Source organism: Aethalodelphis obliquidens, unplaced genomic scaffold, assembly GCF_003676395.1.
Source record: "Aethalodelphis obliquidens isolate GAN/ISIS:26980383/991018 unplaced genomic scaffold, ASM367639v1 scaffold37, whole genome shotgun sequence".
NCBI classification, from domain to species: Eukaryota; Metazoa; Chordata; class Mammalia; order Artiodactyla; family Delphinidae; genus Aethalodelphis; species Aethalodelphis obliquidens.
The window spans coordinates 13,154,503-13,180,483 of NW_020837981.1; the positions used below are offsets into that span (position 1 = coordinate 13,154,503).

General features: G+C 50.2%; 1 protein-coding gene across 1 annotated transcript in view; it reads right to left on the minus strand.

The window, feature by feature from the left end:
* Positions 1 to 25,981, minus strand: part of CDH23 (cadherin related 23) — a 450,353-nt gene that overhangs the window by 327,663 nt on the left and 96,709 nt on the right. The window contains exons 5-6 of the mRNA XM_027129962.1: positions 761 to 903; positions 27 to 74 (exon numbers count right to left, since the gene is read on the minus strand). Of these exons, the coding sequence (XP_026985763.1) occupies positions 27 to 74; positions 761 to 903 (191 nt within the window). The remainder of the gene's footprint in view (positions 1 to 26; positions 75 to 760; positions 904 to 25,981) is intronic.

Consider the following 25,981-nt stretch of genomic DNA (forward strand, 5'->3'; position numbering starts at 1 on the left):
AAGCAGGGGCCTTAGGGGACACTCACCCCCTGGTGGTCGCTGACAGAGAACTCCACCGTGAACTCCGACTTGGTCTGAAAGAAAACGGAGGGAGGGAGGAGGTCAGAGTTAGACAGGGGAGCTAAGGCCCTGCGTCCGGAGCCCTACTTGGTGCCGGAGACCCGCCAGCATTGCCCCAGGAGCTGGTCTGGGACTGGATAACTGAAGGCTTCCCTAAGGAATAAGCAGTGCCTTCGGGTTGGGGAAGTAGGTTCAGAATATGGACCCTTCCCACAAAGGAGCAGTAGATTAGGAGTCAGGAATCTCGCTCTAATCTGGGCTCTGTCTCTAAATGGCTGTGTGATCTTGAGCAAGTCACCTCTGGGGCCACTTCAAAGTGAGGAGAAAGCAGGGATTGGGGTTTTGTTCAAACTCTTCCCTTAACATGCTAAGGGCTACCTGTGTCTCGGGAAAACGTCCTTTGGGGGAACATCTGTTGGGGGGTGTAGATGTGCACACTCTGTGGAGCCGCTGTTCTACAGGGGATGAACCCGAGGTCACTGTCCCTTTTGCCTATCCAGTGTCGCCCCTTACTTGGAGACACCCCAAACCACCCTATTCTAACCCCAAGTCCAGACATCAGCACTGGCCTTGGAAGAGGGACACCATTCCGGCAGGAAGATGCTGCTTCAGGGTCAGAAGACGACGAGCCATCCCCCCCCCAGTGTGTGCTTCTGCCTCCCTAGGGAAGGCCAGGGGCAAAGGTCACGGCAGGTCATACCTCTCTGTCCAGCGGCTGCCGGAGCCACACCACGCCCGTGTCAGGCTCCACCGCAAAGATGCGGGAGGCCTCCTCCCCAACCACGCCGAACACCAGGGGGTCGTTGTCCATGTCTCGGGCCAGCAACTGGGTCACAGAGGAACCTGAAGTACCCGCAGGAGAGAGCAGAGGGCAAAGATGGGAGGTTAATCCATTCTTCAGCACCTCACTCAGGTGGCTGAGTCCCTGTGGACAGCAGCCGCCCAACAGACCACCAGCAGGTCACTGACTACCGCAGACCCCTGTGCATCTCTGGCTCTGTTCCAGGCTCCCTGCCTCCATCCTGGTCACTTGTCACAGTGTGTAATAGGGAACTGTCATTCACCACGTTCTGTGACTTCTGCCTGTCCTCTTTTCTTAATTTAGAGGAGTCCTCCAAGTGGCTCACATGAGTGCAAGCTCCCAACCCTTCAATTCTTACATTCCAAGATGGGCACAGTACTTAGCCCTAGCCACTCAGAGCACTCCATCTCCCTGGTCACAGTGATTGGTTCAGGGATGAGCATGTGACCCAAACTAGCCAATCAAAGCCAACCCCGGGACTTCTGCTGGAAGTCTGCTGGAACTGGGAAAGAGTCGCTCTCCTTCCACTGGGGTTGCTAAATTGGTCCTGCTGGCAGCCATCTTTGGCACCAGAGGAAGAGCCTGCCTGAGGTTGAGGCCAACAAGGAGGAAAACAGAGCCAGATGGTACATGGAGAGAGATTCCTGACAGTTTGAGGGTCTGCAGCCAACGATACCTGAAATTAGCAATTAGCTCCATCCTCTGGACTGCTCAGCTGTATGAGCTAATAAATCACCCCCCCTTTTTTTTTCTTTTTTTTTTTTGGTTTTGCCTAAGTAAGTTGTGTTGGTTTTTTTTTTTTTTAAAATGGAATAATTTTTTTTTTTTTTTTTTTTTCCTGGTACAATAATTTTCATGGAAGCTTTATTCATAATAGCCTAAAACTGGAAACCAAAAAAAAAAAAAACAGTGTCCATGAACAGTCAGATAGATTTTTTTTTTTTAGGCAGATAGATTTAAAAACAAACAAACCTGTGGTACATTCAATGTATTTAAATCTCACAAAAAGTACAAAGCAATATTTGCTAATTCAGAAAATTTTACAAAACCTGGCATTCATTGAACAGTGATTAGGTGCTGGCCTTATGGTAACCACTAGGGTACACAGAGGTTAGGAAGATTTGGAGCACCCTCAGGAACTCCAGTCTAGAGCTGGGTGACGAAGTCTAGCTCCTGTCCTCCATCAGAGGACTATGGTATTGCCTTCACCAAGAAACAAAGCCCTGGCCAGAGACCACCCTGGGCATCAGGATGCCTGGCCTACAGCCCTGCCTAAGAAGTCCTAGAGTAGGTCATCTTCTCCTGGGGTTCACAGCATCCCTCACAAGGTAGGCTTCAGGTCGGGCGATCAACCATCCTGCTTTGTCTAGGACTGAGGCATTTCCCAGGATATGTGCTAAAAGCAGGACATCTCAGACAACCGGCTCAGCCGCTCACCTTAGCTTCAAGAGGTGCTTAAACTGCCAGGAACTGTGCAAAATGTTCTGAGTGTACAGTGTGTCATTTCTGCAGAGAGGCTCTATGGTCTCCATCTGATTCTCAAGGAGTAGTTACGTTAGAACCACGGCCTTTGGCAAATCACTTCTTTTAAAGCCTCCATTTACCCTATAAAATGAGACAGACACTCTTTCTTTCCCACATACTGACTCTCATATTTACTGAATAGCTCTGATGGTCTATTAATAGCTAAGGAAGGAAGGATTCTAAACTCTGGGAATTTTATCTAGAAGAGAATGTCGATGAGCTTTTCTTTTATTTATTTATTTATTTTTTTGCGGTACGCGGGCCTCTCACTGTTGTGGCCTCTCCCGTTGCAGAGCACAGGCTCCGGACGCGCAGGCCTAGCGGCCATGGCTCAGGAGCCCAGCCGCTCCGCAGCATGTGGGATCTTCCCGGACTGGGGCACGAACCCGTGTCTCCTGCATCGGCAGGCGGACTCTCAACCACTGCGCCACCAGGGAAGCCCTCGATGAGCTTTTCTAAGTCAACTTTTAAAAGACAATTCTAACGTGACAAGAGCTAACATTTTGGAGCACTAACCACATTTCAGACACTGGGCTAAAGGATTTCTGTGTACTCCCTAATTCATTCCTTCCTGTTATTCTCCCCACTTGTGGGGAGATAAGGTAACAAAGTGATTAAGTAATTTACCATGCCCACACAATTAGCAAAGGGCAGAGCTGGACTTCAAAGCCCAGGCATTCTGGCCCAGTGCCCACATTTGTTTCCACAACCTTACAAATCTCAACACTTGATATGTGAACTCAAGATTTAGGACTTGCATGGACATGACCCTATCAGGCCCTAAGTGGAAGCCCAACACTTAGGAAAGGAAGATACTGGGCAATCATTAGGCTCTTATGATATGCCAGACATGGTGCTAGCCCATTCACATGGGTTCTCTCATTAAATCCTCTCAGCAACTCTGTTTGGTAGTCATTATTCTACCCATTATACAGATTAGGAAGTTGAGGCTCAGAAAGGCAAAGTAGCCTCTCCAAGGTCACACAGCAGAGTAGGACATGGCAGCATCCACGGTGATGAGACGAGGTGAGAAGCAGGAGAAGGAGGACTGAAGTCATGGAACAGAGACCTTTTGGGGAGCCCAACCTTCCCATTTTAAAGATGGAGAAACTGAAGGCATTTAGTAATTTGCCCAAGGTACAATGGTGAGCAACAGCATCAGGACTCAAACACAAGTTTCGAGACTCCCAGTACAGTGCTCTTTCCTAGATGAGGAAGGAGGAGGTACGTGAAGTCATAGATAAACCAAGCACATCTTCTCAAAGCATCTGTGTCGCTCAGTGACATGCAACTATTTTATTCTAAAACAAATGGGAATATAATGGGGGTACAATATAATATTCTTTTTTTTTTGCAGTATGCGGGCCTCTCACTGTTGTGGCCTCTCCCGTTGCGGAGCACAGGCTCCGGACGCGCAGGCTCAGTGGCCATGGCTCACGGCCCCAGCCGCTCCGCGGCATGTGGGATCTTCCCGGACCGGGGCATGAACCCGTGTCCCCTGTATCAGCAGGCGGACTCTCAACCACTGCGCCACCAGGGAAGCCCTCAATTCATTTTTAAAGACACAACCTAAAACTGTGAAAGAATTTCCAGCCTCCGTCGGGGACACACAGTTCCTTTCTGATACCCTCAGGGGTCCTTTAGTGGCAAAGTCTGAGGAACACTGAGCTACTTCCCAAGGCTTGGGGAGATTGCACATGAGGAAACTGAGGCCCGTGGGGGCCCTGCTTGTCCCCAGTAGAGCAATGAGTCCACGGCGGCCCCTTGGACTGGAAACCTCACCTGCCAACCTCCTTCAGGGCCCAGCCCAGGTGGAGAATATGGGGCCAAGCTCCCAGCTGGCCGATGGGATTCCGGAAGGGCCACACCGACCCTCCAGCCAAGGTCATACAACTTGGTCCAGTATCCCAAACGGCTCTCTCAGGCTCGATGTTCAGGCTCTTCCAAGAAGGGGAGCGCTGGGCAGGACAGGGATGGGGCCATCAGCTGCTGTCACCCACCCTGTAATTTCCTGGACTTTTATCCATTTTCCCCTCAATTATGTGCTGCTCAAAATGGTCCTTTTCAGCTTCCTCACGGGCTCTTGCCTGCTCATGCCTTCTTTGTGTCCCAGGTAATTGCTAGTGACCTTTTCTAAGTGTACTAATTAAAGGTGCCAATTTAATCTTATATTTAAGACAAGACGCCCCGCAATTTTCCCACTGGGCACATACCACCACCCCCCCGCCCCCCACCCAACTGTCCTGCTGTAGAAGCTGGGCCTGGCTTTGGCTTCTCCAGGACAAGCAGCTCATTTCCCCATCAGGGAGGCTTCAAGCAACCTCTGTGTGCACCATTCAGACAGGAATGAAGCCAAGCTGTGGGGCCCAACCTCTGCCCAGTGTCCCCAGAAGCAGCCCCTCAGGAGAACCAACCCGGCTGTGGGATCCTGGGGTACACACACCACACTCTGGGTTTGTTTCCCACCTGGGAAACAGTATACCCTGCAACTCAGGCTGTGCAATACCTAGAGCTCTTTTTAATTTTTTTTAATTGTGGGAAAATATATATAACGTAAAAGGTATCATTTTCATCAATTCAGTGGCATGTGGTGCATTCACAGTGTGTTGTAAGCGTCACCACTATCTGTTTCCAGAACACTTTCATCACCCCAGAAGGAAACCCACACCCATGAGCATTCCTCTCCATTCCCTCTTTCCTCAGCCCCTGGCAGCTGCTAATCCACTGTCTATCTCTACAAATTTGCCTGTTCTGGACATTTCATATAAATAGAATCATATGATAAGTGCTAGCTTTTTTTTTTACTTAGCATAATGTTCTCAAGGATCATCCACTTGTAACATGTATTAGTATTTAATTCCTTTTTATGACTGAGTAGTATTCCATTGTATGGGTATGCTATATTTTATTTACCCACATCATCAGCTGATGGACATTTGGGTTGTTTCCCCCTTTTGGCTATTGTGAATAATGATGCTATGAATACCTGTGGACGAGTTTTTGTTTGAACACCTGTTTTCAATTTGGGGGAGGGGGCGTATATACCTAGGAGTGGAATTGCTGGGTCATACAGAAACTCTATGTTTGCTAAACTTTATGAGGAACCACCGAATTGTTTTTCATAGTAATCACACCATTTAAATTTCTGCCAACAATGAATGAGGCCTGGAGTTCTTTTCAGTGGTAAGAAGGATAATCAATGTTTCACAGGGCTGAGCGCTCCCTGTATGGTAGAGAGATGGGAGCTCGGCAGCCCTCCATAGCCGATGCTATTGGTACCCTGCCCGCTACGCCTTAGCACATACCATTGTCACACACACCAGCCCGACCTCCAGCTGCCAGGCCTGAAGGGTTCTGGCCATCAGAGACTGCTCTACCCATACACAGGACAAGCCAATAGTGCCAGGGAACTAATGCCCCTGGTAGCAGCGCTCAATGAATGAGAGATGGAAGATGGCAGATAAATGCCCCAGCTCCCTCACCTCTCAGGGGGGTAACTCACAGGCTGTGTCCCACACTGGCTCTTGGAGGTCCCCTATGGGACTCATCTCCACTTGCCCACTGAGGTGACTTGGTTAATGAAGCATCTTTATGGCTTCCTTTCTTTCCCAGTCTCATGTCCTCAGTCTCCGACCTGTGTTTCCTGGAATCTCCTCCCCATACACAATTTGCACTTGAATCTTCATCACAAGGCCTGCTTCTGCTTCGTAAGACCTCCTAAGACTATGGTATCAGAATCACCCAGTGTGCTTGTTATAATACAGATTCCCAAGCCCTGCTGCCTCGATTGGCTGGGGGGCACCCCAGAGTTTAAACGTTTAAACAGCAGCTCCCATTCTCCCCGCAAGAGACTCTGACACACAGCCTGAGACTGGTTTATAGCAGAGTGATATTCAAATAGTTAACAGTGGCCACAGTACAGGCACCAACCAATCAGAAAGGATGCTGGCCATAAACAAACTGGACCAGTGGGTACTGCCTGTAAGTCAGCCTGGCTTACGGCTCACATTTTAGATGCAGAGAAAAGCTCCTCTGGACCCAGGATGATTTAAAGGCTCGGTCGTAGGGCTCTCAGCTCAGTTAGTGCTGCCGGAGGACTCTCTGCTCTTGGCCTCCCCTACCTACAGCGGATGGGTAACCCAGAGAGGCTGGCCCCTCCACCCTGTGCCAACCCAACCCAGCTCAGGGCCCAGCCTGACCTCATGGGTGGAAAGTGGAACTTTAAAGAACTTAAATCACTGTACACCTATGTTCATAGCAGCATTAGTCACAATGGCCAAAAGGTGGAAGCAACTCAAGTGTCCATCGATGGAAAAATGAATAAACAAGAATGTGGCATCTACAGCCAATGGAAATTATTTAGCCTTAAAAAGGAAGGAAATTCTGACACATGCTACAACATGGATGAAACCTGAGGACACTGTGCTAAGTGTATGCTGATAAGCCAGTTACAGAAAGACAAACACTGGTATTATTTCACTTACGTGATGTCCCTAGAGGGGTCAAATTCATAGAGACAGAATGTAGAAGGGAGGCTGCCAGGGGCTGTGGAGAGGGAGGGTTGGGAGTTGTTGTTTAATGGGTTCAGTATTACTTCTACAGGATGAAAAGAATTCTGGAGATTGGCTGCACAAGAGTGTGAATGTACTTAACACTCTCTGTACTTAAAAATGGTTAAGATGGTAAATTTTAGGTTATGTGTACTTTACCACAATTTAAAGATTTAAAAAACAAAACTTAAACCAGATCACATCTAAGGCCCCAGTGACCTGACCTGAGATAATCCTCCCGCTGCGTCTCACAGAGGGGTCCCCGGGCTTACCCCCCTCTGCCATGGTCTTCTTTCTGATCCTGAACACTCTGTGGCTGCCTCAGGGCCTTTGCCCTGGTTGTGTCTTCTGCCAGGAATATTCCAACCCTAGGTCACTACATGCTACTCATTATTCACCTCTCAGGCCATGAGCTACCTTCTCGGAGAGACTTTCCTCAAATGCTCCATCATACAGGTAGAGTCTGTCTAAAGAGATGTCTCGTCACTGTGTCCTCACACCCCAAGTCACTGCCTTCCCAGCCCCTCCCTCCTCTGAAATGATCTCGTTTACTCACTTGAATTGCTGACTGCCTGCCCCAACCCCCTATCTGCCACACAAACACACTCGTGTTAGCTCCACGGGGGCAGCGGCCTGGCCTGTCGTGTTCCCTGACGTATCCCTAAGCCTAACATGGGCTGGCATCCTGGAGGCACTCAGTAAATAGTCGTTGGGTAAATAAATGAATGCTGCCAACTGCCTAGGGGTGTCGGGAGAAGATAGCCCCCCCCAAAGTCATGAAGATCTCTGAGCCACGACAAGAGGAGAGAGTACAGCAAGTTAACTCTTAATTATGCACACTATGGACAGGAAAAAGCACAGATAATCAAAACCTACCAATGTTCAGACCAGAAGCACCTGGGTTTGGATGCAGGTGGAATCATACTGGGGCACTGGCTCGTGGTCCTTTCTCTCAGGAACAGCCCTGTACCCCGTCCCGAGGCCATGACCTCTACCCTGGGGGTCATCCGGGGCAAGGCACATTATTCTTGGGGCCAAGTACTCTTTCCTGGCAGCTAGGTACCCCATCCTGGGGCCATGTACTCCATCATGGGGTCGAGTACCCCATTCTGGGCAGTGTACCCCATCTTGGGGGCCAGGTACCCCATCCCTGGCAGTGTACCCTATCCTAGGGCCCAAGTACCCCATCCTCGGGCAGTGAACTCTGTCCTGGAGGCCAGGGGCCCCGGTGGGAGTGGGGATCTGCTCAGCAGGTTTCGAATGCCCCTCCCTGGGAGGCACAGGGCTGGTGACACATCCACCACAATGGCCTCAGCTCCTCAGCAGCAGGCCGCATCCGTCTTCCAGGCAAGGGGTAGACAATCCTAGCTTCCTGTGCAGCCTTGCTGGGCCCATGCTGATTGCTGAGATGACTGTTACTGTTATTATTGTTATTTGCCCTGATGGGTGAGGCCTGGGATTGGCATGTCATGCACTCCTGGGGAGCTGAAAGTCTTTACCTCCTAGACCAGCGGTGGGCCAGAAACTCAGGAAAGGCAGTGGCAGGCTGCGCGGCCTTTTATCTCATTTTTATGTTTTGGATTGGGGAAGGATGGAAGCTATGTTCCCCAAACCCAGGGAGGGTGCTACAGGATGAATCAAGGGTAGGCAGAGTAGACCGTGCTTCCTCCTTACAGTATCATCTTCTTAAGGCAAACCTTTGATCGTGCCACACGCTACTTAGACACCTCCCACAGTTCACACAGAATTAAACAAAATTCCTTACTGAATGGCCAGTGCTCCTCCCAACCTGTCCTTAACCCCCTGGCCCCTCACGGTCACGTTTCCACCACACCCTCTGGGCTCAGCCCAAAGTCCTGCTGTCATCCCTCAATCGTACTGGGGCCTCGCCTGTTCCTATACCTGTGCTGCTGCTGCTCCTGCAGCCTGCAAGTCCCTTCCTCCTCTCACTGCCTCTCAAATCCTGGTCACCCTTAAAGGCATGCCTCAGATGCTACCTCTGTCGTAAATATCTCCCTGATTTGTTGTCTGTACCTCTGCACAGCAGGGAGCGGGCATCACCCCTTGAAGGTAGAGGCTGACGTTCTGGACACGCTTGGCAAATCTTCCCACCCCTCCGTGATTAACTATCACTCATCTCTTGGGACCGAGGAGCTGGTCCATTCGTTCCCTTACTCAAGCAAACATTACTAATCAATCACAGCTCCCTTTCCTGTTGAGTCTATATTCAACTTCAGAATCCTTCACAACACTGGGTTCCATACAGCCTCTACTAATCAATCCTCAAAGGCATGTGAGAGCAAACCTTTTGCAATCTGTGACCTAAAAGGACTTCACATCAGCCGTGATCTACTGTCCCTTCCCAACCAGGGGCCAAGGATCTAGCAGTCTGCTCTTATCAGGCTCAGGGCAGTTAGGAGGGAGAGAATCAGACTTAGAGTCTACAGGTGAGCTCAGAAACAAGGACTAATTACAGCGGAATGAGAACCAAAAAAAAGCCGAGGAGCAGGGGTCCTGGCTGGGAGACAGCTGCTTGAGACAGAGCTGTGTATGGGTGAGTGGCTGAGCGAGGAGTAGCAGACGGTAGGCCCCCAACCCCAGATTACAGGCCGTGGGTTGTTCCCAGATCTTTCTGAGAATAACCACTCGCCCCGACTCATGGCCCTGGGCCTCCTGCACAAGCCCCACCCCCTTCAGGGAGGAAACGCCCTCACCCCCAACCCGTGGTCCGGAGGGACCTAGCTGCTCCGGCCTTGGTCTCTGCCGGAGTCAGGGGCTGCTGCCTTCCCCCTCTCTCCTGAGATGAGCCTCGTAGAGCCTGGGCTGGCCTTGGAGCCTGCAATCTCATTTGTTTCCCCTCTGGGATCAGACAGGCCAGTTAAGTGCCTTGATTCCTGGGGATGATCTCATTTGTCTTAGGTTTCCCCTCCCCGCTCTCCTGCCTTCAGTCAGGCTCCTTCCCTCTCATGCCCTGGGGTCCTGAGCTTGGTCTGACCTCAGGGCAGCCAACTTTGTTTGGGGGTTATTTTGTGGTCCTGGGCCCCACGTACGCCGCAGTGAGATGTGCGGCGGCCCCCTCTCTCCAAGCCTGCCCTGCACTGGCCGACGCCCTCACGTTCATCAGAACACCCTTGTCCGGATAAAGGAACTGTCTCTGTCTCCAGAGCCCGCAGGCCCTCTTCATATCCTCTCTCTCCTACAGCTCCGTCCACTCAGCGTAGATGGCATGAAGTGCTTGGGGGAAAGAAACTAGCATTCAGTTAGAACTCAATGGTTTTCATTCATTCTCTGTCATCGATTTCTCACTATGGCCCCAGAGAGGTTAGCATGCCCACTACACAGACGAGAAAACTGAGGCTCAAAGGGGTAAAAGAACCTACCCAAGATCACATAGCTGGGAGGCAGCAGAACAAGGATTTGAACCCAAGTCTGTCTGACTCAGAATTCACGTTCCCTCCACCGCCATCACAGTTTTATCAAAAAGCCTTTTACTAAGCCCCAATCTGAGGCTTCCGTCTCCTTGCTCCAGGGAGACCCCCAGGGAGACTGACCGCCAGGGAGACCCCCCAGGCCCCCTCCATGTTTTAGGCTGCTCTGGACTCCTGGGTTACTTGGCTGGCCTGAAAGTGAGCACCCTTGAGGCACAGACTATGGGCCCCCCCCGCCATTACCCTGGCTTTCCACAGCCCACTTATCACCAGCCAGGAAGATGGCGAGGTCTTCCTGAGAGTCGGAGAAGGGGCAGCTGGCTCATCTGGGCACACAGGTGTCTGACGGCTAAGGGGACAGGCTAATTCAGCAGAACAGAGAGAGACATTAAACAGTGCAGAGTGATATAAGCTCAGAGGCTTTGGTGGCGGGGAAGGACAGGAGCTACGCGTTGCTGTTATTTTAAAGTAATAAAGCACAAGAGCAAAGACCAGACATTAAATATTTGAGGGACCTGGGCCTGAGTCTCAGAATCCCAGAGCTGTTCTGCTTCTGGCGCAACCGCGATAGAGCCATCAACGCCAAGGGCTGCCTCGCCCGGCGGCAGACACCAACGTGCTCTAAGCCCCTATAAGCTTATGAGTCACAGAGAGGTTGCTACTTGCCTAAAGTCACACAGCTCACACAAGGCAGAGCTAGGATTGTTCGGTGACCCTTCTAATCCCCATGCAGCAATTATAGTCCTTCATTCATTCGCTCGGCAAGCATTGCCTGAGCACCTGCTCTGTCCTGGGCACTGCTCTAGGCACTGGTGATACAGCAGTGAACAAAACAGATCTACGTACATATCTCTTATGCCACATGCTTTTCCTGGCCTTTCACAGGCACATTTGGGAAGCGTGAGCATGGGTTTGGAGTCTAGTCACAGCCTGCATGGAGGAAGAACTGTGTTCCTACCCTTCCCCCTGGTTCATGGGCTGTGACCCCGAGGATGAGCACTTGGCAAGTGGGGGCACTCGGGGCATAGGATCAAAGGACACAGAAGAAGGGTCAAGAGGAAGGCAGCTTCAGCGTGAAGTCCCTTTATTAAGACAGGAGCAGTGGGGCTTAGAACAAGGCTGGCACCGGATGGCGTTCAGCCACGACTTCGTGTGTGACTGTGGGAAAGTCATTCACCTCTCTGAGCCTCCCTTTCCCCACTGACACTATGAGGGGGCTGACATCAATGGCCAAAGCACAGAGGTCCTTGGGGAAAATCGAATCCAACTTGGCAAGTGGGTCTCAGCTCAGGTGCCAGGCTGGTCCCCAGGTCATGGTTTCGTGGGCAGTGTGGTGAAGGATTTCGAGGCTGAACTTCCGTTCAGGAGCAAAGGATGCCGTGACCCATTAGAGACACGTGACGTGAGTAGGGGAAGGGGTAGCCGTACACGTGCCACAAGTTCACATTCTTGATGAGGCCAACAAGCCAAAGAGAGCGGGGCTGCGCAGCTCAGTGACGCGTCCGTGGTCACCCAGCTGATAGCTACAGGTGGCAGAGCTGAGACTCAGGTGGGTCCTGGGCGCCCCAGTATGCTTTCCACTGCACCACATTAAGGTCCTGTCCAGCTAAAATATCTACAATTTTGTGATTCTGTTTGCCACACTGTGTCCTAGGCACTGTGGAGGACAGAAGGGCATAGAGGACCCAGCCCCAGCTAGCAAGGCTCTCCAATCTGGTTGAAACACGCTGGGAAGAGCCTGACTCGTCAGGGCTGGCAGCCCGGGTCCAGGGTAGACCGGATATTCTTTTCTGCTCAAGAACAGCAGCCTGAGCATGAAACAGCCATGAATAAAGGGGCTCCAGAATATTCCGTTTGACCTTCCTGAGTCCTTGCTGCAGCTCCCTGGCCTACGGGGGCGGGAAGGCCAAGTGGTAGTTACCAGATTTAATCACAGTGATAATAGTGGGGGGGGTATTTTTTCCCTTCTCCTGAAACTTTTCAATTCATTGAACTGTTCAATTAACTTTACAAAAGGAAATGTGGAAAAATAATGGCAAATTGAACTTGACATTATCATTAAAATAAACAGAGCACTGCCAGCCCTTGAAGGCTTAGAAGAGATTATCCAAACACTTGCAGGCACGTGCTGGTTCCTTCCTGCTCAGAGGGACCCGGTGCTTCCCTCCTGCCTCTCACGCACCCTGTCAACACTCACATTTCCCTAGCTCGGAATGAGCCATGCCACTGTCACCCATCAGCACAGCCCCCCGGTGAGAGCAGCCACAGCGAGGCCAGGCTCTGCTAACAGGCTGCTTCTCCAGGGTGTCCCTTCCCTCTCCTGCAAACCATGGGGTATTTCAGTCCAGCGGGTCTTAGGCCAGGCTACATGTCAGAATCACCTGTGGCATTTTTGCAGCTCCAGATGCTAAGCTGTACCCCCTAGACTAAGTGCATCAGAGTTTTGGGGGAAGGGACGCAAGCATCAGAATTCTCAACAAACAAAAAACCCCAGATGATTCCAAAGGGCAGCCAAGGTTGATAACGAAGGTCTAGATGATCCCTGAGATTGCTTCAATCTCCAGGACTAATCCAAGAAACTACGATGTAGGAAAACCTCCAGGTCAGTGGTCCCCAAACTTGTCAGCACCCTGGAGTCACCTGGAGCTTTCAAACAACCCCTGTGCCTCTGTCCCACATCCCAAGGCTCTGATTAATCGGGCTGGGGTACAGCCAGGCTTTGGAAAGTTCTAAATCCCCAGGTGGTTCTAACGTGCCAGCAAGATTGGGAATGACTGATCTGGGTGGTGTTTCCACTTGGCGAAGTTGGAGCCACTCCTGACGACTTTCCTCCACGGGACTCTACAGCCTCAGACGTGTGGGTCCCCAGCTACATCAGTGCCCCCAGACACGTTCCGCTCAGGCCAATTGCACAGGGGGGGCAGGAAAAGAAAAAAATTATTTGCTCGGTTGCCCCTTCCCATGTTCAAATTTTTCCAAGTCCCAATATTAAAAAAAAAAAGAAGTAAATACATGGTTTTAAAGCAGGGAACCCCAACCTGATTTCATATTAGCATCACCTAGGGAGCTTCTAAAAATAAGGATGCCCCAGCCCTACTCCCTAAGGGTTCTGTTTTAATTAATTGGTCTAGTCCAGGGCCCAGACATCAGTATTCTGCTCTAATTCCCCCAAGTGATTCCAGCGTGCAGCCAACAGATAATCACCGCGTTAGAGTACAGGTTCCCTCCCACCTCATCAGCATCGTCAGGAGGACTTGTTTAAAATGCAGATTCACAGGCCCCTGCCAGAGTTCCTGGTTCAGAATCTTCATTTCTAACAAGTTCCTAGGAGATGCTAAGGCTGCTGGTCTGGAACCACAACTTTCAGAACCACAGGGTTAGAACTTCCATGGGCTTGGGTCCTAGTCAATTAAAATTCTTTTCAAAGGGAATTTGGACCTTAGGGCCTGGCTTCAGAATCTCATACCTTCCTGGGCCCCCAAACCCAAGGGGCTGCTTCTTTTCACCTCCAAATAGCAGGAAAGGAGACTAAGGAACTAAGGTGCAAGTAGAAAAGCAGGTGAGAAAGACACCTTTCCCCTCCCCCCTGCTCCCCCTCCCACCTCCCACTGAGAAGGAGGCCAGACAAGTCCCTCCAGAAATCACTTCCTCTTTGAGGAGACTCATAATTACCCACAATGATCACAGCACCATTCATTTTGCCCTAAAATTAATACATCACTTTGAGAATGATAATGCACTAATTTATCACAAGATTTATGAAACTTGCACTTTTTCTAATGAGATTTATGCAAATGCTGCTCTTGCCACTGTTTGTGTTTTTCAAAGTTTTGCCAGGGAGGTGGGGTCCAGCCCAGCTGGCAGAGGCCCTGCCCCTACTCAGGGGCTGGTGGGGGGCGCACCGTGGTGGTTCCTGACCTTGGAGGGTCCAGGTGAGCAAGCTTGCCCACTCGTCTTATCCCCCGTCCCATCTCTCCACAGGTATGCCTTTATTCATCTGGGGCCAGTCCTTTTAGCAGGCTCACCTGCCGCCTAAGGTGGGGGAAGCCGTTACAGGTGGTGGGCTCGTTCTCTAGGTGAGCATGGGTCGATTCATCTAATCGGAGGCCTCCCAGGTCCTCGGTCTCTGAGAACAACTGTGGGGTGACAGCATCCCACTTAGCAAGGGCATGAGACAAGAGAGGCACGCGGGATGCAAAATTTAAGGTGGCACTCCCTCTCAGTGCTGACCCTGTACTTGCACAAGTCTCAGAGCAACCCCCCCAGTTTTTGTGCCCTGGGCACCTGGCTTGTCTCACCCTAGTCCCGGCCTTGCCACTAGATACCATTCATTGAGCACCTACTGTCTGATGGGCACTCTGTTAAGCACTTCACAGGCTCAATCTCTTTTAATACCTACCAGAAACCTGTGAGAAAGGTATTCCCACACTCAAATGAGGAGACTGGGTCTCAGAGAGGTTTAGCAACTTGCCCAAGATCACACAGCTAAAAAGAGGTGGAGTCAGAATTCAAATCCGGGACCAGCTGACCTTGAAAACAGTGCTCTTATTCAGTACTGGCCCCAAATGATTCACAGGGGCCTGTCCTCTACTGGGGATTTAGTAACACTCCATATATCCAAGAGTCACATCCCACGTATTCACTTATCCAGAACATAGACGAAAAGCAGGAAATTAGCCCCAAAGGTCTTTGAGCAGCTAAAAGTCATGGTACAAAATCCATGCACCAAATTTCAAGCGCATTATGAAAAAGAGAGTTATGGTCAGGTCCTCACTCAGAGCCTGTTTACCCTTACTTTCCATACAATTATAATCAGCCTGGTTCTTTGCTTTTTCAATTTATAGACATCTCAAGCAGGTACGTGAACAATAATAAGAAGCAATTATCAACAGCTTCTGCTGCTCACAAAAGGGAAAGATCAAAACTCTCTGAAAAGTGAAAACTTAAAATACTCTAAGTCCCTTCTCTAGCTCGGGTCCATGACGATGCATCATCACAGAGTGCTATTCGCGGCGATGCGCGCGATGATGTGCCGAGGAAGTGCTGAATGGTGAGTCATCCCTATGTAAGGAGGCAGGTGCATATAAAATAGGTCTTATGCATATTCCATGCAAGTCATTATAATTAAAAAAAGATTTTGTGCTTAAAGGGATGCTTCCCAAAGTGTATTTCACGAATCATTAATTCCCGAGGAGGGACACTAATGGATACTCCATGAAAAAGCATTCCTTGGAGGCGAAGGTCTAGGGAACATTGCATTAAAAAAATTTAAATAGGTTTCTTTCCTGCAGGACCTCTCAGAGCCTTTATTACATTAATGTGCACTGTGAAACTCCACAAGGTGGTAGAGAAGATACAGCTTTCCCCAAATTTATTTGGCCAAGAAAACCTTTCTTCCAAGAGCATCTCAGAGGACATCAGTGGTTCAGGAAATAATGATTGGAGAGATACATTGGGCCAGGAAGTTTTCTGGCTGACTTTACTTCAGGCATATCTTTTCTCGGGTGGGCGGGTGGGTGGATGGATGGATAGCAAATGAACAAATGAGTAAAGGAACAAATAAACGAGTAAGCTGTTCTCATCCAGAATCTCTGTCACGGAGGGGAACACATGAGTGCAGAACCTGAGACAGCTCCTCCAGACTGCCCATCTCCCTGCCTGGTTATAAATCACTGCTTCGTGAATAGGCAACCTGGGCCTCCTTAGCTGGGTGGCAGGTGAGATGCTTTGCACTCGGGCCAATTTCTGATCGCCTGACACCTGAGATAATGATCATAATAAGTCTAAATATGTGCACAACACCCAACACTTAGAAAGCGCTTTCCTGGCCGTTCATTCCAGGTCCTTACCACCACACCCCCAGGCACGGGGCTGTCCAGGGGCCACACGTTCTCTTAACAGGGAAGAAACTACGGTTCAGCGCAGCTGAGTGATGAGTCCAGAGGTGTACAGTGCGGGCTCCTGGAACTAGAGTCAGAGGCCCACTCCCGGCCCCATCTGTGTAATCTAAGCAAACCTTGCCACCTCGCTGGCCTTGCTCCTGCCTTAGAAAGCTGTGGCAAGGCCCAAGCCAGACAACAGAAGAGGAAGCACTTCATAAATGCCAGACATCCCATAGAGGCTTTGATTCTCCCACAGCAGGCCCCAACCAAAGCACTTTGCACTCTGCATCCTAACGAGTGGCTAATCTTCCAGCCTGACTCTCCCACCTGACAGTGAGCAGGCCTGAGGGCGGGGACTGTGACCCTGTTCCCTGCCGGATCCCCAGATCCTTGTCCAGTGCCTGGTGCAGGACAGGCCCTTGGTTAGTGTCTACTGAGCAACTGAGTGAGTGAATGAATCAATCAATGAATGAAGGGGTGCATCGCTGTATAAACATTAGGCAATCTGGTTCTAGAGTTTGTAGGAGTGTGGTTCTTGTAATGCTAAAAGCCATGCCAAGGACTCCATCCCCAATTTCTACTAGGCACATCCCAAGGAGTGTCTTGCTGCCTTTGTTTGAGGAGCAGAGAAAAGAGAGAATGAGCCAGACAGCTTTCCCAGGGCCCACCTGCCTGGTGATTGCCTGGGTGGGAGGATATTGTTAATTGGGTATGTTTATCTTTTAATTGGGCCGAGGGCAAACTCCTGGAGTCCTCGGAGGTCCTCTTCCCATTGGAATCAAGATTCTTCCTCCCCGCCCCCTGTGGACAGAGCTGGAAGCTCTCAGGTCCCACGTGGTGGAAATGGTGATCGCTGGTGGACGAGAGGTGGGAACAAGTAAGTGAAGAGATGAGGGTGGGTTGCAGAGGGGTCCCCTTGCCACTTAGCCAAGGTACTGCACGGAGACTGGCACCCACACTTCTTCCCCCATGGCTTTCAGTGCCCCCATTCTCTGAACATCGGGGTGTAATTCACTTCTGGAAACTTGTGGGCAAGACCCTGGCCTCTTTCACTCTCTCTGGCAGAGTCTCCCCTCTCAAACTGATTTCTGAAAACTGCCGGTGCTTCAAGAAGCCTAGAAAGGGAGGCAGAGGACATGCATTTCAGCTCCTCTAGGTACCTCTGTCCTTCACTGCGACAGGGCCTGGGGCTGGGCAGCCAGGGGGCAGAGGACCACTTCCCCACCAGAGCAGGTCAGAGGGCGTGGCAGGATGCCAGCGACAGTCTCCCACCACCCACCAGGCAGATGCAGGAGGCACTGGCTGTCTTCCCACCCCTCTCCCCGAGGCCAACGTGGCATTGTGGGGAGCTGTGCACAGTGCGGCCAAGAGCCCCTGAGTGCGACCCCCCTGGACCTGCCGTGCTCCCGTGGAGAAAGGGATCCTTTGACTCTAGTGGGAATCACAGAATACCAGAGCTGCCCAGAGTCTCAGACACCATGCAGTGCCCTCAGGCTGCTTACAGGGACCCTGAGACCTACAGCCGGGAGGGGGCTAGTCGAGGTCACCTATACAGTGACGGAGTTAGGACTAACACCCTGCTCTCTTCTGTCACGATTAAGCGCTCTTTTGCCTCAACTTTGCTGTACCCCCTTCCTCCCACAAATTGTACAGAATATAGCAAGACAACCTCAGAGAACCAAGTGTGATGTTTCTAGCTGCATCACAAATGAAGGACATAGATTGTGACCCTAGTTTAGGTTGTTAAAAAAAAAACCTGATTCCTTCAAGGGTAACTCAGTCAAATTAACCACCATCACTATGGTTCAAAGCCCTTACGTGGTAAACAGGTGCCGAGGCTCAGGTCAAGTTTAGGGGGTGGTATTTTGTTGGACTTCAACTATGTGCCCCAAACCATGCAAGCCTGTTTACTGGACTGGGGACCTCAAGGTGACTGTGTTTCCTGGGGGGTGCATGGGCAGGCAGCTGGTGAGTGAGGGGTGTCGGATGGAAGACAGCACTGGGGGAGAAGTCTAAAGGTGCCCGAGTGAGCCCCAGCCAGGCCACATCGCGCGCAGCAGTGCCCTCTCAGAGGCTCAGCCTGGACCAGAAATACCAAGTGAAGGAAGAAATCCAGAGGGGCTACCTGATGCCTTGGGGCCGTTTATTGAACCAGGTAAATCTGAGTTTTCATTGTCAGAGCCCCCAGGGCTCAAAGAAGAGGAGAAAAAAGCCCAGGGTCTACCATACCCTATTCAGGGTAGGAAGTCTAATAGAAAACCATCCCCACCAAAGCAGGGACCCCAAGAATCACACCCTTAGTGCAAGGGTGGACTAGAAATAAATCTGTACCCCACACAAACTAGGAGTCTTTAAAAGAAACCAAAATGCCTCTCTGAAATCATGATGAATAGAAAGGGGTGTACAGCCCTCAAGGATTCATAACCACGAGATCGCCCTCAGATGCATTTGCAGTCCAATTTCACCTTGTCTGGGTGTCCAAAAATCCCTAAGCAAAAAATTTTAATTTAAAGTGGCCCCAGACAAGTAGTGAGCCTCAGTGCTTACTAAAAACAAGTATAAATCCTCTCTGGAGTGACCCACCTGAAGGTCTCAGGTCTCAAACAATCCCTCCCCTCACCTTGCCAACCAAATGAGGATCTTGCAGTCAAAATGAACACACACACACTAAACACCATGACCGCAAACCTGAAGAAAAAACAGCATAATCAGACCTCAAACACTTCAGATACTGGAATTACCAGGCGGAGAATATAAAATGTTTACTATGCTTCAAGAACCAAAAGAGAGGCTTGCCAGTAGGAACAGAGCAAGCAAATTTAAAGAAGGGATCAAATAGAGCTCCCAGAAATCAAAATATGATCATTAGAATTTCAAAAGCATTAGTTTTACTGAAGATTAGACATGGCTGAAATGAATTGGTGGATTGAAAGATAAAATTGATGAAATTATCCGGAATGTAGCACAGAGAGTCAGAGATGGAAAATATAGCCAAGAGGGTAAGAAGCAAGAGGCTAAAATTAAAAGGTCTAACCTATATTTAACTGGGATTCCGGAAGCAAAGAATGGGCAGAAGCAATATCTGAAGAGATTATATTCCAGAATTGACCAAAGACTCCAATGTATAGATGCAAGATGCCCAGCGAAACCCAAGCAGGATAAATATTTACATAGCAATTCACACCAGGCAGGTCATAGCAAAACTGCAAAACACCAAAGAAAAACAGAATATCTTAAATGCAGCCAGAGAAGAAATACAGACTACCAACAAGGGACCAACATTTTAAACTGGAACTAATTCCTCAAATACGACAATGGACGCCTAAGTCAATAGATTGATATCTTCAGTGCGCTGAGAGGAAGAAAATGCCAACCTGGAATTCGCTATGAAGCAAAAATGCCTTTCAGTAACAAGTGTGAAACAAAAACACGTTCGGGCTATTTAATTAGTCTCTTGAGGAATCAATGAAGTCATAGCTCAATGTCACCCGGGGTCAGGTTGGAAACAGAGATGAACGAAGAAGTTCAGGTGGGGACTGTGCTGAATTGCAGGGCATGTGTGTCCCATCTAAAGGGGGCAGCCATCTGATTGTGGCCAGATCCAATCAACGAAAACTGGAAATCCATGTTTTGATAAAAAATTTCCCAGCGTTTAGGTGTTGACAACCAAACAGAGGTTTAAAGGATCCCGGAGTGGGCCAGGTAAAGCCAGTGTGGAAACAAAATGCAGACAGTAGATCACTGGTGTACACTGTTAGCTGGTGGAAACAAGTGATTAACCAAGCAACAGGGTAAGGGATGTCAGAGGAGCCTGGGCAGCATGAGAAAAAAAGACTCTGTGGACAAATGCAGCAGCCCTGGAGGCCCAGGACTGGCAGGTAGCCCTCATTCCTGGGTGGTAGGGTTCCCATCTTTTTCTCTGAGCACTGTACCCAAACTCACAGCATCCTGTACTCAGGAGAAGGTGCAAGGCCGAAGTTCCTCTGTCTGGAAGGCCCTTCACTTCCTTTCTCCCAGTATGTGCCTTCTCCTCCATATTTCGGTCCAGATACCTCCTGGGGTGGGGTGGGGTGGGCGGAGGGAGGAGCCTTCCCTGAGCCGCCCCTGAAGATGCTTGTGCTGGCTGCTATCAGAGCATGCATTTAGCCACAAGAAGTAACATGTCCACGGCCCATCTCCCCACTCCCTCAAGAGCTTGACCCTGGCTCCGGACAGTAGCTGAGATTCTCAGAAAGGTACAGACAAGGGCAGGGACCGTGGCCCAGGGAATGCAGATGCCTGCACATTATGTATGCAATGACTGTCCACCCCGTGCACAGGATGGATGTATTATATAAAGGGCCTCTAGGCCGGCCTCTGGCATAAGTGATCATAAAGAGCATTAATAAGCAAAAAATGCAAAGAAAGTGGGCTGCTTTTATGCGTGGGGTGGGGGAAGGAGACAGGTGAAGGAGAAGCAGCAGCCGGCCTGGGGACGTGAGCCTGGATCTCCTCAGTTGCTCATTAGGTGTGCTGCACACAGGGTGACTGTGGTGGACAAGATGGCCTTCACCAAGCTTATGATCTGGGGGTGGAGACGGACTTGAAATAAACGATTATATCATCAATTATTTAATTACAGTGGTGATAGGCCATATTAGAGAAAAGTAAGCAGCTAGGCCCTACCCCCCAAATGATTTAACCATTCTTTCTTTGTGTTTTTAATAATTATTTGATTTATTTTACTCTTATTAAATAATTGATCTAATTTATATCACTCAGAATTCATAAGGCACAGAAAGCCCCCACCCACTCACTCGGTCCTTACCTTGCAAGCAACTACTGTTTGCAGTTTCTTATGTAACTTTCCAGAGATCTGTTTATATTATGAATTCACAAGCAAATATGTGTGTATACATATATACAGATATATACATATATATACTTTATTTCTCTTTTTTTTTTTACAAGTGGGAGTCTACTGTTCTTCACTTTGCTATATATATCTCGAACAGATATTAGAGCTAAAGGAAATGGCATGTGAACTTGGACCTGGAGGATGAGCTGGAGTTCTGTAGGTGAGAGGGAGGAGAGGACCATTCTAGGCAGAGGGAACAATGTGTATAGCTATACCTTGGAGAGGTGAGAGAGGGAGGCAGCTTCTACCAACAGGGGGAGGGCATGAAGCACGTGGCTTGCCCAAGGTTATAGTCTGTGCCCTGTGAGTGACTGATGGAGGCTACAAAGGCCTGGCCCCCTGCCTCAGACTGGATCATCCCAGCTCCAGAGCTCCTCTGAGGACCAGCTGAGGCCGCCGTTGCAACTGCAGCACAGCCCAGCTTCTCCCTCTGCCCAATCCTGCTCCCTTCACTCCCGCACACCCGGGTTAGCCTCCAGCATACAGATCTCCACCTCAGAGTCTGTCTCTAGGGAACGTGGCCTAAGGCAGTGAGAAATGGTCTAAGAGCAAGAGAGCTGGAGTTTGCCATGCCAAGTTCAAGTCCAGCCTCCCCTGTACTGACTTTGTAACTGTGGCTATGTCCTGAGCCTCCGTTTCTTATCTATAAAATGAGGACTGTGATACTTGGCCTACTCTGTTGGAGGCCTGGTGTGAGACGATACGTGGGGAAACCTTGGTAGACAGTGTTACCACCTTAAGCCATGTTACTGCAGTTAGGCCCTGCCCATTTATCCCATCTCAGCCCTCCCCTCCTACCCTCTGCTCTAGGCTGGTCCCTGGCTACAAAAGCACACTGCTCCTCCCCTCCTCCCATCCCATCTTTTCCAGCTCAAGGCCCACCTCCTCCAGGAAGCCTTCCGTGATATTCCTGCACTCTCTGCCTCCCTCTCCCCTGTGTCCCACAGTGCCTGGAGTCTCCAACAAATAATATGTTAATTCAGTGCTTCACGCCAAAATATCCCTAGATGCAGAGAAGAAGGGAACTTGTACCTTGGGAGATCCTGAAGATGTACAGCCTAAAGAAGCAGACCCCAAAGATGAAACTTATTCAAAATCTGTTTGATATTTTATTTGTTTACATCTTAGTTCACTCATTTATTCCCTCAATAAAGCTGCACTGAGAGCCTACATAACACTGAACAGGAGAGACATGGCTCCTGTCTTCAAGGAGCTTAGAGTCCAGCGGGTCCGTCTTAAAAATCTATAAATTCTGCATTCTACTCTGTAATATATTCATGTTTATTTTAATACAAATTTTTTCTTTCTCCATTCCACTGTCAAATAAAATCAGTACTCCAGGAAGATAAGTCCGATTTATCTGTGGCTTTTTGTGTGTCAGTTGGGTCCACGTATCCCAGCATGAAAAGTCCAGACCATGCCTCCTGCTTACTCCTGGCTTTGTCATAGAATCCAAGCATCCTGGCAAGCAGGACGCAGGGTCACCTGGAGATCAGCCTAGAGCAATGGGCTCCAAACCAGTCCTCACCACCCAAGGGAAAACAGGCCAGTGTGCCTGCCCAGAAACCATGGCCACTCCATACACACAACCTTCTCTGTCCACACAGGCTTCTCTGCCCACACAACTTCAATTTTTTCACGCAGCCAGTGGAGTACCCTTGACTCCAGAGAGGTAGAGCCATTCCTGGCCTCAGAATCAGGACTGAGCTAAAGCCATCAAACAGCCTCACTTTCCCTGGCTGATTCTGGCCAGTGAGATCTAAGGGGAGGTCTGCCTGGGAGCAAGTGGGAAGGTCTTGGCAAAGACACATCAAAGGAAAAGGCTCTGGCTCCTTCCCTGCTCCTTCCTGGAATGTAGAGGCAGAGGTGATGCCTGTAGATGTGGCAGCCTGAGGACAAAAGGTCACCGCAGGAAGGATGGTGAAAGACAGAAAGAGCCTGCGTTTCTGATGGTGTCATTCATCCACTAGCCGACCAACTGCAGCAGCTGCCGACGTTTAGGTCTCCTTATAAGGAAAACACAAGCCCCTATTTGTTTATACCCCTGTCAGCCAATTTCCTGTAACTTGCAGCCAGATACACTCCTAAGTAATACAGCTCTTTAGAGTGCACAAGAATTGTTGTGTGAATTATTCATTCAATCCCCACGATGGCTACAAGGTGTCCATTTTACAGAGGGAGAGTCTATCAATGCATATGATTAAAATCAACACCTATTTGTAGGAATAGAAGGGAACTTCCTCAACTCTATAGAATCTGTATACCAAAACCTACAGCAGGCATTGTACTTAATGGAAAAACCTTTAGCCATAGGCCCTTTAAGACCAGAAACAAGACAAGGATTCCTATCATCACTGCTAAGGTTTACAGATGACACCCTGGGCAGTCAAACGGCACCCCCCAAGGTCACTGCCTGGAGGTGGCACAGCAGGGCCCAGCTGTGACCCCCTGACTCGCAGTCCTTCTCTCAGCTGATGGGGCTGTCAGACAGATAGACATGTGCCTCTAGGACAGAGGATCCCCTGTGAGCGCCATTCAAGCTCTGGGGCCCAGAGAGGACAGGGTGTTGCCAGTAGCCACGCCTGCCCCGCGCTGGCCAAGTTCTCTGTGTTTGGAAAAAGAGGTGAGCCTGAGAACCTCTCTCCAGGCCGGAATAGTCCTTTCACTGAGTTTCCTGCCCACTGCCGTGGAGATGGAGGAGGAGAGAGGAAGATACTTGGCAGGTGTCTTGCCAGCACCCTGGCCCCGTCTGCTTATCTGCGTCCCTGCCACCTCGCCACAGCAAATTGCTTGCTGATAAATGAGGCTATTTAAGAGCGAGTGATGCTGGCATTACAGTTATTAATGAGGACGACGTGGAGAGACGTTTAAGAGCGGCCCGACTGTCTCACATCCTCCCACCTGTGAGTAATGGGACCGCTGTGCCACCGGCCCTCGGCCCCCACTTGCAGGCACAGGCCCCAGGGAAACCACAGCCGCACCCCGCGGTTGTAGGAGGTGTGGGGAACCAGAGGGTCCCAGAACCGGGACTTCGACAGGAGCAAGACGGCTGGAGGACAAGAGCCAGCACCTCCTCTGGGAGCTCAGGCAGCGAAGATGTAACAATGTGCGTTTGAGAGGGCGTGTGCATGCATGTGTGCGTGGGTGTGTGCAAGAGCATGAACGTGGAGATACAGGCAATATGTGTAAGTGAGCAGATACACCAACAGGGGGCTTTTTGCTTCACTCAGTCCCACGACTGCAACTTAAACTCTCTAAGCCTCAGTGTCCTCACCTGTTGAATGGGCGTGATAACCACTGCACCACACAGCCTGCTGGGAGGATTAAATCAGCTAATTCCTATAAAGGGCTAAGCCCTGAGGACAGAGAAGGCCAGGAAAGGATGGGGTGCTCTCCTTCCCATGACTGCAATTATTGAAGCAAGCTTGCACGTGAGTGAGGGCCAGGAGAAAGGTGACAGAATGAAGGAGAGAGTTGATGGGTACCCGAGTCTGTGAAGGATGGTTGGGGATAGAGCACAGAAAGGAACAAAAGGAGAGGCAGGGCTGAGCCCCAGCTGGGATGCTCCCGGACAGCCACACTGGTTGTTAAAACATTGAAACCCCACATGCCAATTAAGAAAGTGAGGCTGCCCCAGACCCTCGCCACCCCGCTGCCTTGGCCTCTCCCCCAAAAGCTCAATCGTCCCCACTGGAGGGTCTGTGGGACCTGCTCCAGCCCCACGGCAGGTCAGTGTCTGCTCTGCTTGGCGTGTCCCATGCTGAAAAAGTTAGGAAGCATCTTGAAGGTCACCCGTGGCAGGTGTGATTTCAGAGCCTGAGCAGTGCACGGTTATACCAGATGGGTGGCCGAGTCGCAAGGACTAGCCCTTATCAAGGGAGCTTCACAGAGAGCAAGGCCCGGCCCAGCCCCACGTGGAATCTGAGCCTCCGCTGTGTTGTGATTTATCGTTAGGCCCCCGCCTTCCTCCGCGGTCAACGCCAGGACAGGTGAGCAGCGTTTCAGATCTTCTGCAAAACCTCTGCGGAAGACACCATGGACTGACTGTACCCATCAACGTCATTTGTACTAAGACCCACATGATCAATTCCTGTTTGAGATTTGCTTCCAGGGAGAGCTGCCTCTATAGATTAATGGGCGCGTACTCTGTTGCCTGGAAACACTTCAGCACGGCTCCCTTTCGGATTTAACTGTCAGGACACTTAGGGCCAAATGCCAACGCCCCAGATGTTGTAATCTGCTCAACTCGGGCACCTGAAACCACCTAATCCCTTGGCTTCCCCCAGATCCACTGTGATAATTTATCCCCGTGAGTCTCCAGTCACACTGGGCTTTTCCTGTTAAGCTCCCAGTTCCTTCTGGAAGAAATCTGAAATAAACAACCAGCTTACACAGGCGATATGTGTAAGTGAGCAGATACACCAACAGAGGGCTTTTTGCTTCACTCAGTCCCACGACTGCAACTTAAACTCTCTAAGCCTCAGTGTCCTCACCTGTTGAATGGGCGTGATAACCACCGCACCACACAGCCTGCTGGGAGGATTAAATCAGCTAATTCCTATAAAGGGCTAAGCCCTCACTCACGCGCAGGTATCGATGATACCTGGACCCTCCACCTGCCCAGCAGTGTGGCCCGGCCTGTGTGGTCCTAAGCAATGGAGCCCCCTCCCACAGGTGTCCTCCTGTAGTGGAGGGGGCAGCTTCTTCCTTCCCTCTGGGGTCTGTTCACCTCCCCAGCCTCAGTTGTCTGCCCTGGCATAGGGGAGAGAAGCTTTCCAAGGGGCCAGAAACTTCAGGCATCAATTTGAAAGCAGTCCTGTGATTGAGAGAAGAGAGAG